The following is a 15,555-nucleotide window of genomic DNA, read 5'->3' as shown; positions in this document are numbered from 1 at the left end:
CAAGTAGAATATAAGCTTTTCCCAATCCTCCTTCATTCTAATTCTTTCCTCCATTGATGATTTCCAATTCAGCCTATATGTAGTTTGTTAGTACCTAAGGGGTAGAAACCCCTTAAATGGGAGCTTCTTGAAGACAGACACTACCTTTTACCTTTCTTTGTATACCCAGGGCTTAGCAAGAGGCCTGGAACACAGTTTTGATGTTGTTGTTCAGTCACTTTTTCAGTCATGTCCAACTCTTCATGACCTCATTTGGGGTTTCCTTGGCAAAGATACTGGAATAGTTTACCATTTCCCTCTCCAGGTCATTTTATAGATGAGGAAATTAAGGCAAACAGGGTTAAGTGACTTGCCCAGGGTCACACAGATAGTAAGTATCTGAGACTGGATTTGAACCCAGGAAAATGAGGCTTCCTTGACTTCGGACCCTGACCTTTATCCACTGTGCCACCTAGCTGCCCTCTGGAACACAATAGGCACTTAGTAAAATCGATTGATATAACTATCATCATTATCTTTATCATTATTATTATTATTAATTAGCATCTGAGGACCAAACTAGCTGTGCTCAATAGAGGCCCTTTATTAGGTTCACTAAAAGATAATGATTTTTGTTCTTGTTTTGGCCACAACTTTTGAAGATCATCTACTAAGCTATAAAAGTTCTATAATGTGCTTTAGCAGGTAAACCTCCTCTCACTGAAGTATTGAATCAATCATACTTTGCCAAACCCTTTACATACATTTCCCTCAAAAAAATTTTGAAAGACTGGATCCCTGTCTCACCTGGCTTAGAAGACTGCTCCTGATTGGCACAAGAACTTTGACCTGCTCCATTTCCTTCATAGACCAATTGGCCCCTGCTCAGGCAGCCTGGTGGCAACCGCTGATACCTGGGGCTTCACCATACTGATGCTGGACTAAGTGAAGATATGCAATCAGCTTTAGTCCTACAGTCCTATAGTCTCTACAAGTCAGGTCTCCCAAGCTCAAGAGATCTGCCAGCCTCAGACACATGAGTAACGGGGATTTCTAGAGTGCATCCACACCTCCGGCTCCTGAAATCATTCTTACAACAGCTCCTTCCCCATCTGTAAAATGAGAGGGTTGGACGAAATGATCCCTAAGATCTTAAGATTTCCTTCTACCTCTATAGCTATGAGCCCAAGTGTGGTATACTACAGCAATTCCAGGAGCTAATTCCCAACAACTGTGTTCAAGTAGAAGTATTTGTAGGAATAAACTACCATTGTCTTTCTGGAAAGAATAATGGCTCTAAATTCAGAAGACCTGTACCTCTGACATGTACTATCTGTGTGAACTTATACCCCTATGGGTCTCAGTGTCTCCCTCTTTAAAGTGAGGAAGTAGAACTAGAAAACCTTGATTCCAGCTCCAGATCTATGATCCCTACGATATAAACAAGGCATGTATCATTACCATATCCACGTGACAGCTGAGAAAACTGAGGCTGAGGGAGGGAAAGTGAATTCCTTAAGGTGATATAGATAGTTGGCAAAGGCTAAAGGTAACCCTGAGATCTCCCAAATCTACTCAAATGCTTATTCCACTATACTGATATCTTTAAGCAAACCAGGTAGTAGAGTGGCCAGAGTACTCGACGTAAAGTCAGAAAGACCTGAGTTTGAATTCTGCCACATACACTTACTATGTGACCCTGGACCAGTCACTTAGTCTCTGTCAGACTCAGTTTCCCCAGCTGTAAAATAAGAATGATAATGGTGCCTATCTCACAGGAATATCCTGAGGATCAAATGAGATAACATACATAATGCACTTTCCAAACCTTAAAGCTTAATAATAATAATAATAAATTATATGTGATCATACAATGTTTTATATAATTATATTAATATTATATTCTTAATATTATTATAATTATAAGTGATAAATAATTGTGATTGTTAATAAATCTTGATATTGTGTGATATAATTATATTATGTCTATTATTATTATTATCAGTATCATTACAGAAATCTCAGGGATTCAGTGATATTCCAGCCACTCCTAAGCATGGGGATTCTAAATTGATTCCACATGACGGCTTGAGTAGGAGTAAATGTCCTCCTTCTCCTGGTGCTGGTGAGCCCTCTTGGCCACAAACACAGGTCACACATCGCAGACATCAGACATTCTAATGGGCATGCAAAGCCTCATTCCAGGAGATCACACCAAAGCAAAATCACATCGGCCCTCAGAGGAGAAGAGTGAACCATGCAAGGCCTTGCCAATATCAATCCAAAGGGCTATTCTTCTTACAAGACCCTCCACAAGCTGGCTCCAACTTCCATTTCAAAGCTTTACTTCACGCTGCACCCCTTCACATATGCTATGTTCCAATCAAACCAAAATAAATTAACTCTGAGGGAGGCAGATGTGGCAGATGGAAAGAGTAGGTCATGTGTAGCTTCTAAATGCGGGGCTCTTAGCGCTACCTCATGACTGCCTGAGTCTGTGAGGCAGTGGACAGCGAGACAGAAAGAGGTGGGGATCTAACTTCTCCAAATCTCAGTTACGTCATCAGTAAAATAGGCATAATAATATATTTAGTACCTACTTCAGTTTTGTTGTGAAGTCAAATAGGATATTAAACAGAAAGTGCTTTTGTAAACTTTCAAGCACTTTAAAAGTCAGCTACCATCATCATCATCATCGTCATCATCGTTATTATTGGGCAATTATTCTAATCTCATTCAAAAGAGTTCAGATTGTAGGGACAAGTCTTTATTCTGATATTATTCTTTTATATCTACTGTTCTGGGGACTATTACATAGGTGGAAAAAATAATGGCTTTTTCCGTAGCTGAATTACAGTATTAGAAAGAATATAATATAAGATCATCTTCTATAGGCTTGCTGAAGGCTTAATCAGTATAAGGCAAGAGAGGTAGCATAATGGGTAGAGAGCTGGCTGTAGAGTCAGGAAGACCAGAGTTCAAATCCTGCCTTAGACACTATTGGTGTGACCATTTGACCTCTCAGGAGTGGTTCTTTCATCTATAAAATGTGGATAATAACAGCATGTATCCACAGGGTCGTCATGAGAGTCAAAGACTTATCATTTGTGGTTGTTATTGAGTCATTTCAGTCATGCCGACTCTCCATGACCCCATTTGGGGTTTTCTTGGCAAAGATACTGGAATAATTTGCCATTTCCTTTTCCAGCTCATTTTACAGATGAGGAAACTGAGGCAAACAGGGTTAAATGACTTGTGCAGGGTCACAAAGCTAGAAAGTGTCTGAGGCTGCATTTGAACTCAGGAAGATGAGTCCTCCTGACTCCAGGCTCAGCGTCCTACCAACTGTATCACCCAGCTGCCCAAACACACTTAAAGTGCTTGACAAACCTTAAAATGCAGTATAAATGCCAGTTGTTATTATCTTGATGAAAAGATCTGGGTTCAAGTCCCAACTCTGCATTTCATTACCTGTATGGCCATAGGTGGGTTCTTTGATCTCTCTGGGCCACAGTTTCTTCAGTTGTTAGAGACAAGTACTGGAGCTGTGATTTCATTAGCATGGGAACAAGGAAAACTTCCTCTACCCACGCAGGTTGGCATCTTCTCTACAACTTCAGTCTTAGAGACTTTCCTAAGACCCCGAGAGTTTCAGTGTCTCGTCCAGGGTCACACAATCAGCTGAATAAGGATGCCTTGTACTCCTTGCCTCATAGAGCTGCTCTGAAGCAAATGTATTCATGTCAAGTACTTTGTAACTATTTTAGCACGAGCTACTACAGTCTGTACAACATTAGCGCTTTATGATTTTTTTTTGGTCTAGTCCTATATTTCGTTGGGCAACTAGGTAGGGGCTGGGGTTGGAGTCAGGAAGAGCTGAATTCAAATCCAGCTGCAGACACTTCCTAGCTGTGTGACCCTGGACAACTCATTTAACCTCTATTTAACACTGGAGAAGGAAATGGCAAACTGCTCCAGTATCTTTGCCAAGAAAACCCCACAGACAGAGTTCTACAGGGCCATGAAGAGTTGGACACAATTGAAGCAATTGAATAACAACAACAAATGATTTCATTGGTGTAAAGAGCTCTCTGTAAGGAAATCCCCTCTAACCATGCAGACAGGCAATTTTCTACATATTTTAGTCTTGGAGAGTTTCACCGAAGGTTGAAAAGTCAAGCAATTTCCTTAGGGAAGCCAATACGCATCAGAAGCAGGATTTGAACCCAAGTCATCCGAACTCCAAAGCCAGGTCTCTATCCTCTACAGCATGCTCCTTCTCATGTTCCTTCTATATTTCTGCAACAGTTTAAATCCTAGCTATCCCAAGATCAAAAGATTTAATCCTGGAACAGCAACAATAGCATGTGTACGATGCTTTAAGGTTTGCTAAATGCTTTCTAAATATTATCTCATTTTAACCTTACAGCAATGCTGTGAGGTAGGTGCTAATACCATCCTCATTTCACAGATGAAGACACTGAGACAGACAAGCCATACAGTTAGGAAGTGTCTGAGGCTGGCTTTGAACTCAAGTTTTCCAAACTCCGGGTCCAACATTCTACCCATTCTGCAGCCTCCAACAGCAGGGAACCCTGGAAATCATCTAGTCCAATGCCTTCATCAAGTAAAGTAAGAAACTGAGTTCCATAAATGGGAAGTGATCCAAGAATACAGGCAGTATATAGAAGAGCCAGGATTTGAATCCAGATCCTTTGACTTGAAAGTATATACTTTTTCCACAATATCACACTTGCCTCTCTTTTGAGGCCAAGCCAATGTCACTTCCTCAGAGAAATTTTCCTCAATCCCTAATCCCCTACTCACAAGTAATACTACTGGCTTTTGTTTTGTCATATATTCCTTTGCATTATCATAGATAGATAGATAGATAGATAGATAGATAGATAGATAGATAGATAGATAGAAGTATATAGATAGAAGTACATATTTACATCTCTATCTATACATACATACACAAGTGTTTGTTTTAAGTTTTAATAGCTTTTGGGACACAGAAAGGCACAGACACAATGTGTGTGTGAGAGAGAGAAAGAGAGAGACAGAGAGAGAGAACTTGCTTCCTCGGTGCCACATTCCTATCTAGTTGTAAACTCTTTGATAGTAGGAATGATTTAGCCACCTTTGTATCCCACAGGAACCTAGGAGAGAATTAGAAAGGGCCTCCTTCAGAAAGTGAGATTTGAGTTGAGTCTTGACAGAATAAAGAAAACTAAAAGTTGAAGGTGAGAAGAGAGAGCATCTTAGACCTGATGGACAGCCAGGGCAAAGAACTGATCATGTGGAAAAGTAAAATGGAAGCCTGAAGACCAAGGATGCACAAGTGTTTGTTTCCTGATTTTAATTCTAATGCTTTTTCTCTCTTTCTCACCTACCTAAAGTTATGGCTTTCAGCTCTGTGCTCAAAATCTGCATCTGAACATAAAAGGGGCTAATAAAACTGCCCTAGCCCAGAGGCATCTTGCGATGAATGAGTCACATGATCCAGGAAGTCCTCTCCCCACTCTCCCCCTTCTTTATTCTCTAAGGACTTGGAGCTATGGTATCCAGTACTTGCCAACATGTGGTGATTTAGTTGCTCTGGAAACACTTCCTGTGGGCACATCTCCTTGCCCCAGCTAGAGTATATCTCTATAAAGAGAGGGACCACACCTTCTGTTACCTTCGTGTCCCTCCTCAACCCCCCATAATATAATTGTAGGCTCATACAGCTTCAGCTGGAAGGCACCTCAGAGGCCATCCAGGCCAATTACCTCACTTTACAGATGAGGAAACTGAGGCCCATGGAGATGAACGTTCATTAGTGACCATGCCCAAGGTCCCATTCATCAGAAGCTTGTAGAGATGGGATTAGATCCCAAGTCCCCTGAGTCCAGAGCCAGTACTCTTTTCCAATCAATGCATAAGCACTTGATGACTTAACTGCAAACACATGAAATATAATTTGTCTTGGTAAGCTTGAATATAACACCATTATTTTAATACCACTGGCTTCTCTGGCTTCCTTTAGGTCCCAACTAAAACCTCACTTTAATATGTCTGCATGTTGTCTCCTCCATCAGACCAAAAACTCCTTGAGAACAGTGACTGTCTTTTGACTCTTTTTGTGTCCCCAGTGCTGTGCACAGTGCCTGGCACACAATGAGCACTTAATAAATAATTTTTAAGTAATTGACTTTAATTTGACATCTTTGACATTCAGCTTTCACTTTATAAGAGGGGGAGCAAAGCATACAGCTTTTAAATATCTTAATTCTCTTTTTTCAATTCAAAATCCTTCCCTGTGCAAAGGAAAAGGAATTGCAAGAGCCAATGAAAATCCCAGAGGTCCCCAAACTCCTGAAGACTTGGATTATTCAACAGAAATTCATCTCTTTAGCAAAGGGGCAGACATCATTAGTAAAGAACACAGAAGAAACAATTTCTCCTGGTAGCCCTTCAAGTGGCGTGCCTGTGAGAGCTCTCTCTACGATTCACCCACTTAACCCCATATGGTTATAATTTTGGTTTAAATAGGAGGAAAGTTGCTGTTCCAAGACAATTTAACATCCGTTCTCCCTAAAGCAATATCTTCTTTAACCTTAGTATGCTCTTCTTTTTCTGTCTCCTTCTTGAATATTTCACTTCTTTGGGAATTTTTTTTCCAACTGTTAAGCCATGATTGGAAGCATCCTCTAATCTAATCCGTTGCTTTACCAGTCCTAGCTCCCAGAAGAAGGGGGTCAGCCATTTGAAGGTTGGCAAAATGAAAAAGGGCAAGCCCTCTCAAGACTGGCCATAGGGGAAGTAGTTGGGCTAACCTGAAGCTGTTTTAGGAAAAGGTGCCTAATGACAGGACTCATAGCTAAATAATCAGTGAAGGTGGAGGATGAGAGATGGGTGACAAGAAATATTATTTTCTCAAACAGCAGCAGAAGTAGCAGAATTTGCCTGCAGTTGTGGACAGTGTGCCTAGTTTGTGTTAAGGTAGCAGGTTGGAGACATTACTTTTTTTCATTTGACTTTTATCTCCCTGTGATCCGACCAGTGAAAAGTAATCTATTAAGCTTCTTGAGGGCAGGAACTGTTCCATTTTTGCCTTTGTATCTGCACCTTCTGGAACAGACCTTACATATGGTAGATGCTTGATAAATCCTTGCTGAATTAGCTTTTGACCTCTTCTTTCCCTTACCAAAATCTATCTGGTACCTAATTTTGTTGTTGTTAAGTTATGCCCAACTCTTCATGACCCCACTTGAGGTTTTTACACATGACCTACCTACTAGTCTGTAAGCAATTTGATTGAAGGGATGCTGTTATTTTTTATCTTAATATTCCCAATACCTCTCCCTGCATCTTGCACACAATCAATGCTCAATGAATATTTGTTTTATTATTACATGAAAAATTAAGTGTTTTTAAATTTTATTTTTAATTTATGGAATAAAGCAAGCATTTCTATAACATAGTATAATTTAAAAAAGATGATTGCACATGAAATGGCAAATCTGTTATGTACAATTTGCTTTTAGATAAATCCAACTGAAAATGTGTTTGGCAGCCATTTTGTTTCAAGATGATGGCATAAACAACAAATCAAATTTTTTTATTTTTAATTTGTGGAATAAAACAAGCATTTCTATAACAGCATAATTTTAAAAAGATGATTGCTCATGAATTGCAAATCTATTATGTACAATTAGCTTTAAGATAAGTCCAACTGAAAACATGTTTGGCAGCCATTTTGTTTCAAGATGATGGCATAAACAACAAATCAAATTTTTTTATTTTTAATTTGTGGAATAAAACAAGCATTTCTATAACAGCATAATTTTAAAAAGATGATTGCTCATGAATTGCAAATCTATTATGTACAATTAGCTTTAAGATAAATCCAACTGAAAACATGTTTGGCAGCCATTTTGTTTCAAGATGATGGCATAAACAACAAATCAGATTTTACATAGGTCTTAATTTCTTTAGGCATATATGTTTGGTTAAAGCCCATTGTTGTCATCTTGGAAAAATATTTGGAAAACGGACAAACATGAAGTGTCAAGCAGTCGAGTTGAAACAGTGACCTCATTTTGTTCGCTCAGTTAATACTACACCTCCTGTCTGATAGTCACATCTACAGAGACTCTTAGCATGACTTCTCTTCTTCCTGAGTCATGCTAAGCCAAAGGAAGCAATGTCAATACTGGGGCAGCCAAGCCCACCTTGATAAAACTGCCTTTTATCTCTAGCTTTGGTGTGTCCTCAAACAAGTTTGGATTCCACAGTGAAGTCAGAAAAGAAACTAGGTGGTTGTGTTTTAACAGAAAACGATTTAGATGGAATGTTTGGTTGACTCTTAAATATTACTCTTTCATGGACCTTGTTTGTAAAAATCCAACCCGTAAACAACATTTCACTATGATCCTGACGTGAGCTATCAAGGTCCCATAGGAGTCTAGCCATTAGTAAAGACAGCAAAATCAGAAAATCCGTTGAAAAGAAGCTTTGCACATGACTGAATAGGGAGATCTTCCATCAACTTTTTTTTTTTTAGGGGAAAGTCTACATTTTACATTTGCCCCCTGACCTTCTACTTTGAAATCCCACTGTTTTAGGTACAAACGACCTTTTCTCAAAGTTGTTGTCCAGTCATTTCGGTGATGTTTGCCTCTTCATGAACCCTTTTTGGGGTTTTCTTGGCAAAATTATGAGAGTGGTTTGTCATTTCCTTCCCCAGTTCATTTTGTAGATGAGGAAATCGAGGCAAACAAGATCACTCAGCTAGTAAGTGTCTGAGGCCAGATTCAAACTCAGGTCTTCCTGACTCCAAGCCCAGTGTTCTATCCACTGCTTCACCTGGCTGCCCCATTTTTCAAAGAGTGGTGCTTTGAAAGGAAAGTTACACTTGTCCTTTATTTTCTCTTAAATACCTAAAAAGGCATGGCAAACAGTGCTGGATTCAAATCAGACCACATGCGGTTTCTTAGTGACTCTACCTGAATGTATGCAATGAAACACACTTATGGGAATTATGTCTCTGGTCCTCTAAGGAACTCAAGCATTTGAACTCTGGTCTCTAATACAATATAATATAATATCTATTTGTTCAATCTAATCCAATCCAACAAGCATTGTTAAATACCTACAACTAAGAGGGATCAGGAGATGGTTCCCCTTGGAGGTGGTGCCTAAACTGATCCTTAACAGAAGATAAGGACTGACTCTGAGGCAGAGGTGAGCAGTACAGAATGGTATGTGGGGCTGTGTATTGGATTTGGAGTCAGAGGTCCTGAGTTTAAATCTCAACTCTCAGTTACTCCCTTGTGACCTTAAACAAGCAAACCGCTCCAGTACCTTTGCCAAGAAACCCCAGATGGGGTCACGAAGAATTGGACATGACTGAAAAATGACTGAACTGACCTTAAACAACCCCCTTAAGCTCTCTGGCTTTCATTTTCTCATATGTAAAATGATGGGGCTGGACTAAATGACTGAGAGGATCTCTTTCGGTTGAAAATCTGTGATCCTGTAATCCTGAATGCATTCTAGATAGAGAGTAGAACCCATACAAATGTTAGTAGTGGGAAGCAGAATGTTGATGTCGAGGAATAGTTAAATAGGCCAGTCTGGCCAGAGTGTGAAGTGCACAAAAATGAATAATATGAAATAATTCTGAAAAGAAAGAATGAAGGAAGATTATTCTAGAGGCAAGAGGGAGTCGATGATAATCAGTGCTTAACGAATTCTTGAGTGAGGGAGTGATGTGGTCACATGGTTTTTGTTTTAGGAAGATTATTTTGGCAGCTCTGTGGAGGATTGATTGGAGGAGGTAGAAAATGGAAGATAGGAGTCTGTGTGGAAGATACTGCAATAGAGACCAGGTATAATATTACAAAGGCCAGAAGTAAGATGGTGGCTCTGTGAGTGAAGAAAAAGGGATAAATACAAGAGATGTCATCGGGACAAGTGTGTTAACTTGTTTCCTGTTAAAGCAAATGGGTTACATGTACCCCAAATCAATAAGGAAAGATTTTATTGAAAGCCAAATAAACACTCTGTACTTCAATTTCAGGCAGCTGGGTAGCACAGTGGAGACAGCACCAGGCCTTGAGTCAGGAAGGTTCATCTTCCTAAGTTCAAATCCAGCCTCAGATACTTACTAGCTGTGTAACCCCAGGCAAGTTACTTAACCCTCTTTGCCTCAGTTTCCTCATCTGGAAAATCAGCTGGAGAAAGAAATGGTAAACTACTCCAGTATCTTCACCAAGAAAACCCGAAATGGGGTCATAAAGAGTCAGATGCAGCAGCAACAACAACTTCTATTTCACTCTCCATTTTGTTGATTTTAAAAATCTGGATGTGGGGGAGAGGGATGGTAACAAAGGATTTCTTAATTAGCTAAGAAACAATATCTTCCCATCCTAAAATTAAGTTAGGGCTACCTTTCTAACATTTAGGTTGTACAAAGAACCATTTCATTCAAAGAGAGGAATTCTAGTGGAAAAACCTGTGAAATTATGTGTCTCTGAATATTCTACGGATGCGTCCCTTTTCTAGGATACATACTCCCCTATTTCTTTTAATGGCCCCAATGACCCATCGCAGAGGGACAAAACGTTCAAATTATCTCTGACTTCTCCATCTTCTTACTTATGTTGTCCATTGCAGAATCATATGATCTGCTGGAGTTGGAAGAGAAATCAAAAGCCACCTATCCCTGAGTAAAAATCCCCACTACAACATATTTAACAAGTGTCCTTGAGCCATTGTTTAAAGACTTCTAATGAAGGGAATCCCACTACCTTCTGGGGAAGCCAGTTCTACTTTGGGACAAGTGCACTTGTTCGTGAGATTTCCTTACATCAAGCTGTCCTCTTTGCAGCTTATATCCACTGCTCCCTTTGGGGTTAAGTATGGTAATTCCAAATCTTTTTTATATGTGATAGTCCTTCAAATATATAAAGACAGCTGTTGAGACAGTGTGATACAATGGGAAAGGAGAGGGGAGAGAGGAAGAAAAAAAATTTATGAAGCACCTACTATATGCCAGGTGCAGATGCTTACTATCTATGTGACCCTGGGCAAGTCACTTAACCCTGTTTGCCTCAGTTTCCTCACCCATAAAATGAGTTGGAGAAGAAAATGGCAAACCAGTCCAGTAGCTTTGCCAAGAAAATTCCCAAAAGGGGTTATAAAGAGCTAGACATGACTGAAAACAACAATAAAACATGTGCCAGACACTGTGCTAAGGGTTCTGAAAATATTATTTTATTTGATCTTCACAACCACCCTGGTTAAGTGCAATTATTATATACATTTTGCAGTTGACTAAACTGAGGCAGACAGAGGTTAAATGACTTGCCCAGGGTCACATAGCTAGTAAGTGTCTGAGGCTGACTTTGGACTCAGGTCTTCTTGCGTCTAGGCCCACAGCCCTCTGTCCACTGCACTACCCAGCTGAACGTAGAATCAGAGGATGATAGTTCAAATCTCAGCCCTGCGAATTGCTACCTGAAGGACTTTGGACAAATTATTTAGCCTCTTGGACCCCCACTTGCCTCTTTATAAAATGAGACAGTTGGACTGGGTGACCTCTAAGATCCTTTCCAGTTGTAAATCTGTGTTCCTAAGTCTTCTGACACTTCCTTCAAAACATCTACTAAATCTATCTCCATCTCCTTTAACCTTGTCATTCCAAAGCTATCACCCTAATCCAGACTCATCTCAAACCTGAATTATTACAGTGGTGTATATAGCCTCTCTGTCTGAGTTTGTCTATTCAACCATTATGTAGGCCCTCTGAGGGTAGAGACTATCATATTTTTAATGTACCTCTCTCGCACACTAAATAAATATGTAACTATTTGATCAAACACGTCTGCTCCATAAATATTTGTTGAACAAATGTTTGCAAAATCAGAATTTAATTATATCAATCAACTTTCTAGTGATGCTTTATGTTTCCTAATTTAACTGAACCAAAAAAAGGTATTAACTCAGTGATTTACAAGAGGCAAAAGCCTAACCAAACAAGAAAAGGTGTTACTCACGGAGTAACATCTAAGGGTATGTTACTCTAAAGGATCATGCAGTAATGGAAGGACAGAGATCTGGGAAAAAGCAAATCCTACCTCTGACATATACTTAGGGTTAACCAAGAGTAAGTTACTTCTCTAGGCCTTAGCACAGTGCCACTGTATAGGAGCTTAATAAATACTTACTGATTGATTGATTAACCACTCGGTGCCCCATACTTGATGCCTCAAAGATCATAAATTACAGATGGGTTTTCAACTGTTGGAGGGTGTTTCCAAAATAGGATTTCTCAAAATTATGCAAATCACAGGTGTAAAAAACCAAAATTTCCCAAACACAGCAAAAACTCAGACTTACTGGTTGGCCTCCCCACCACCTGTGATTAAATTTCTCTCGTCCTCGAAGGTGGAAAGTAGCATCAAATACGGGATCATACATTGAATTGCCAACAATCCCATGTGATTCAGGGTAAAGCCCCTATGTAAAAGAGGAGATGTATTAGTAAAAGTTCATCAATACGCAAAAAAGTCAGGAACAATTCTAGTCCAAGAGTAACTACTTTAGAAAGTTGTGTTGTGATATAGATGAGTGTGTGTGTGCATGCACACATACATATATACATATGTACATACATACGCCCATATAAGTATATATGTACATATATACACATACATGTGTGTATATGTATGGATACAGATACACCAGTATAATACATATATGTATACAAATACATATATGTATTATACATATACAAATATATATAATACAGTAATACAAATATATGTATACAGATGTCTCAAATTACCTACTTACTAGACAAGGAAACATTCATCCTCATTTGCATTTAAAATATATTACAAATTTAAGAATGTTCTAATGATGCATTATCCATACTCTTCACTGAAGAGGGTAATAAATATGGCATTAAGCAACATGAGAGCAGTGGACTAGAACATAGACATTTTTCATTTTTAATTAGTTCCTAAATTTTGGAGCTTAGCTAGCATTTCTTTTGCTTCTTGTAAAAGTTTCTTCTCCCTTCTAACTCTCTTTTCCTTATTTTCTCAGTACTCCTATCCCATCTACTACCAAGCAAACAAAAATGGTGGGTGCCTGAATCTTACAGAATACCTAAGATTCGAATTATATAATTAGCAAAATATAATTAAACTTCAAACTCAGGGGACAAGCAACAAAGCCCACTAGGTTTGAAAAACTGAATATCACACTCAGTCCTGACACAAATGGCTTTTCACTAACGACCATTTTCTTCTAACAAACCAACACACATGTTTAGTAAGGAATATGCTTACAGGTTTTAGCATTTAAAGTCAAAGTGAATCTCTTTTATCAAGATGTAAGTAAAAAACTACCTTATTGCTGTGAATTACAGATGAAAGAATAAGGTTTGAAAACAGGCTAGCTTCTCTTCCAACACTATTTTATCAATTCTTAAAAACATTTTTCCTCTTTAAATTATCTCAGTATGAGTCTTTCCTTTGAATATATTAAATACATCCTTTTAAAAAAACTTACAGTTGCCAAGGTGTATAAGTTAGGGAAGGTTTTTGTAGGGTAGACAGGTCTCATGTAAGGAGAATGTGTGCCACAAGATCCTGAAAACACAATTATAGATGTTAAAAATGGAAAAGCATTCAATAAGAAGAGGGGACAATTTCCATTTGCAGATGCTTTAAAAAGGCCTTTTTACAAACTGTCTTACAAAACTACCAAGAATTAGCATGTACCATTTCTACTTTATCACATATCTGTGAGTTTACAATTCTCTTATAGGCCCTCATATAACAAGATATCAAAGGCCTCTCATTGTACAAATAGAGAGTAAGAAGAATTCTATCCAGAGACCTAAACCAGCTGGAAATTAAGTTAACATGTAGGCCATAGATGGTGGGTGTGAAGACAGTAAAATTTCTTACTTAGTTTTTCAATGTTAGGCATGACCTTGCTCCCTTTCTTCATGTAGGATGCACGGAAGCCATCCACAGAGAAGATGATTAATGGAGGGCGAGTGAACCTTTTAACAACAAAACATTTTGCATTAGAGAAATGATTTCCACCATTTTAATTATGTACATTTATTGTGCATTACTAGAGTGGCCAAGATAGGAAAGCAGGGAGGAGGCTCAAGAGACCATTAAAGACTAGATGTCCTGGAGGGTGGGTATTAGTGGCTAAAGAGCAGTAAATGGTAGTTGGGACTGATAGAGTAAAGCAGCAAAGAGCTAAGATATGTATTCTTACTCTAGATTCAAGAAAACCTAGAAATGGCATAATGTACCATGCTAAGGTAGGTTTTGTGAGTTCTTCACAAACTGAGTAAGAATCCCTATAGAGTAGTGGTAACAGTGGGCAGCTATGTGGCATATAGAGCACCAGCCCTGGAGTCAGGCGGACCTGAGTTCGAATCTGGCCTCAGGCACTTACTAGTCATGTGACTCTGGGCAAGTCACTTAACCCCAATTGTTTCCAAAAAGAAAAGTGGTATCAGAAGCCAGCATGAACTCATACCATCTGGGTTGACAATATTAGATCAGGTTTTTACTACATAGGAATGAAATCCAACCTGTGGTCAATTCAATCGAGTTCTTTGGGTCTATGTCTATAGTCAGGTATGAAGATAGGGATTAGATCTGTGATTTTATAGGTATAGAGGACTCCTAGGTGATGAATCTCTTTGTTGTGATGCAAGTTGGAACCTTCTCTGAAACTTCTAGTCTTAAAGAATTGCCTAAGTCATTGAGAGGTTAAGTGACTTGTCTAGGGTCACATAACCAATAACCATCAGAAGCATGATTTTGACCTTAGACTTTGCCTCCAAGGTTGGCTCTTTGGCCACTATGCCAACAAGGTTCCGCCATGTTTGTAAACGATTTTCTCTTCAATCTTTCGGGTGTCTGTGATTTCAGCAGCTTGGGAAGTCCCTCCACAGATTCTGATCAAACCACTGCCCCACCCATGACTCAATAGAAAATAATAACTAGTATTTATGTAATGCTTTAGGTTTTTAAAGTGCTCATTTATTTGTTAGACAGTCTTCAAGAATTGCTTTGAACAAAACAAAGCAAAAAAACTTAAGTTACCATAGATAGCCAAACAAGTGATGACCCTCTCCAAGATTAGCTAAACTGGTTCTTGGATAGCAAGCATTTCTAGGCCAGTACACAAAGCCATTATTCCTCCATAGGATCTGCCAGAACTTTTGCTTCACTAGCTTAGCATTCAAGAACTGAAGGTCACAATCTTATTTCAAAAACTATCCCCAAAATCCCACAACAAAGTACATGTCACACCTCCATGTTCATAAAGTAAACACAGCAACCAAGTTTCTCAGTTGTGGACTCTGGGCCTAAAACACATTTTAAAAAATTGTCACAAGTTTCCAAAGTTAACCCATGAACAAATAACGTTATCATTAATAATAATGGGAGATGGCTATGGAGTCAGGGAAACCTGGAGTCAGGTCTTGCCACATCAGCTGTGTGACTCCAGGCAAGTCACTTAAGCTCTTTGTGATCCATGCCA

General features: G+C 39.0%; 1 protein-coding gene across 3 annotated transcripts in view; it reads right to left on the bottom strand.

The window, feature by feature from the left end:
- The window catches only part of ENPP2 (ectonucleotide pyrophosphatase/phosphodiesterase 2), a 189,612-nt gene that overhangs the window by 92,955 nt on the left and 81,102 nt on the right, over window positions 1-15,555 (bottom strand). For all 3 annotated transcript variants that reach the window (XM_036739570.1, XM_036739576.1, XM_036739567.1), the window contains exons 6-8: window positions 13,950-14,047; window positions 13,549-13,628; window positions 12,370-12,489 (exon numbers count right to left, since the gene is read on the bottom strand). In XM_036739570.1, the coding sequence (XP_036595465.1) occupies window positions 12,370-12,489; window positions 13,549-13,628; window positions 13,950-14,047 (298 nt within the window). The remainder of the gene's footprint in view (window positions 1-12,369; window positions 12,490-13,548; window positions 13,629-13,949; window positions 14,048-15,555) is intronic.

This window comes from Trichosurus vulpecula, chromosome 1 (genome assembly GCF_011100635.1).
Source record: "Trichosurus vulpecula isolate mTriVul1 chromosome 1, mTriVul1.pri, whole genome shotgun sequence".
Taxonomy (NCBI): domain Eukaryota; kingdom Metazoa; phylum Chordata; class Mammalia; order Diprotodontia; family Phalangeridae; genus Trichosurus; species Trichosurus vulpecula.
The sequence above is the reverse complement of the archived record's forward strand: the minus strand, read 5'-3'. Positions and strand labels throughout refer to the sequence as shown.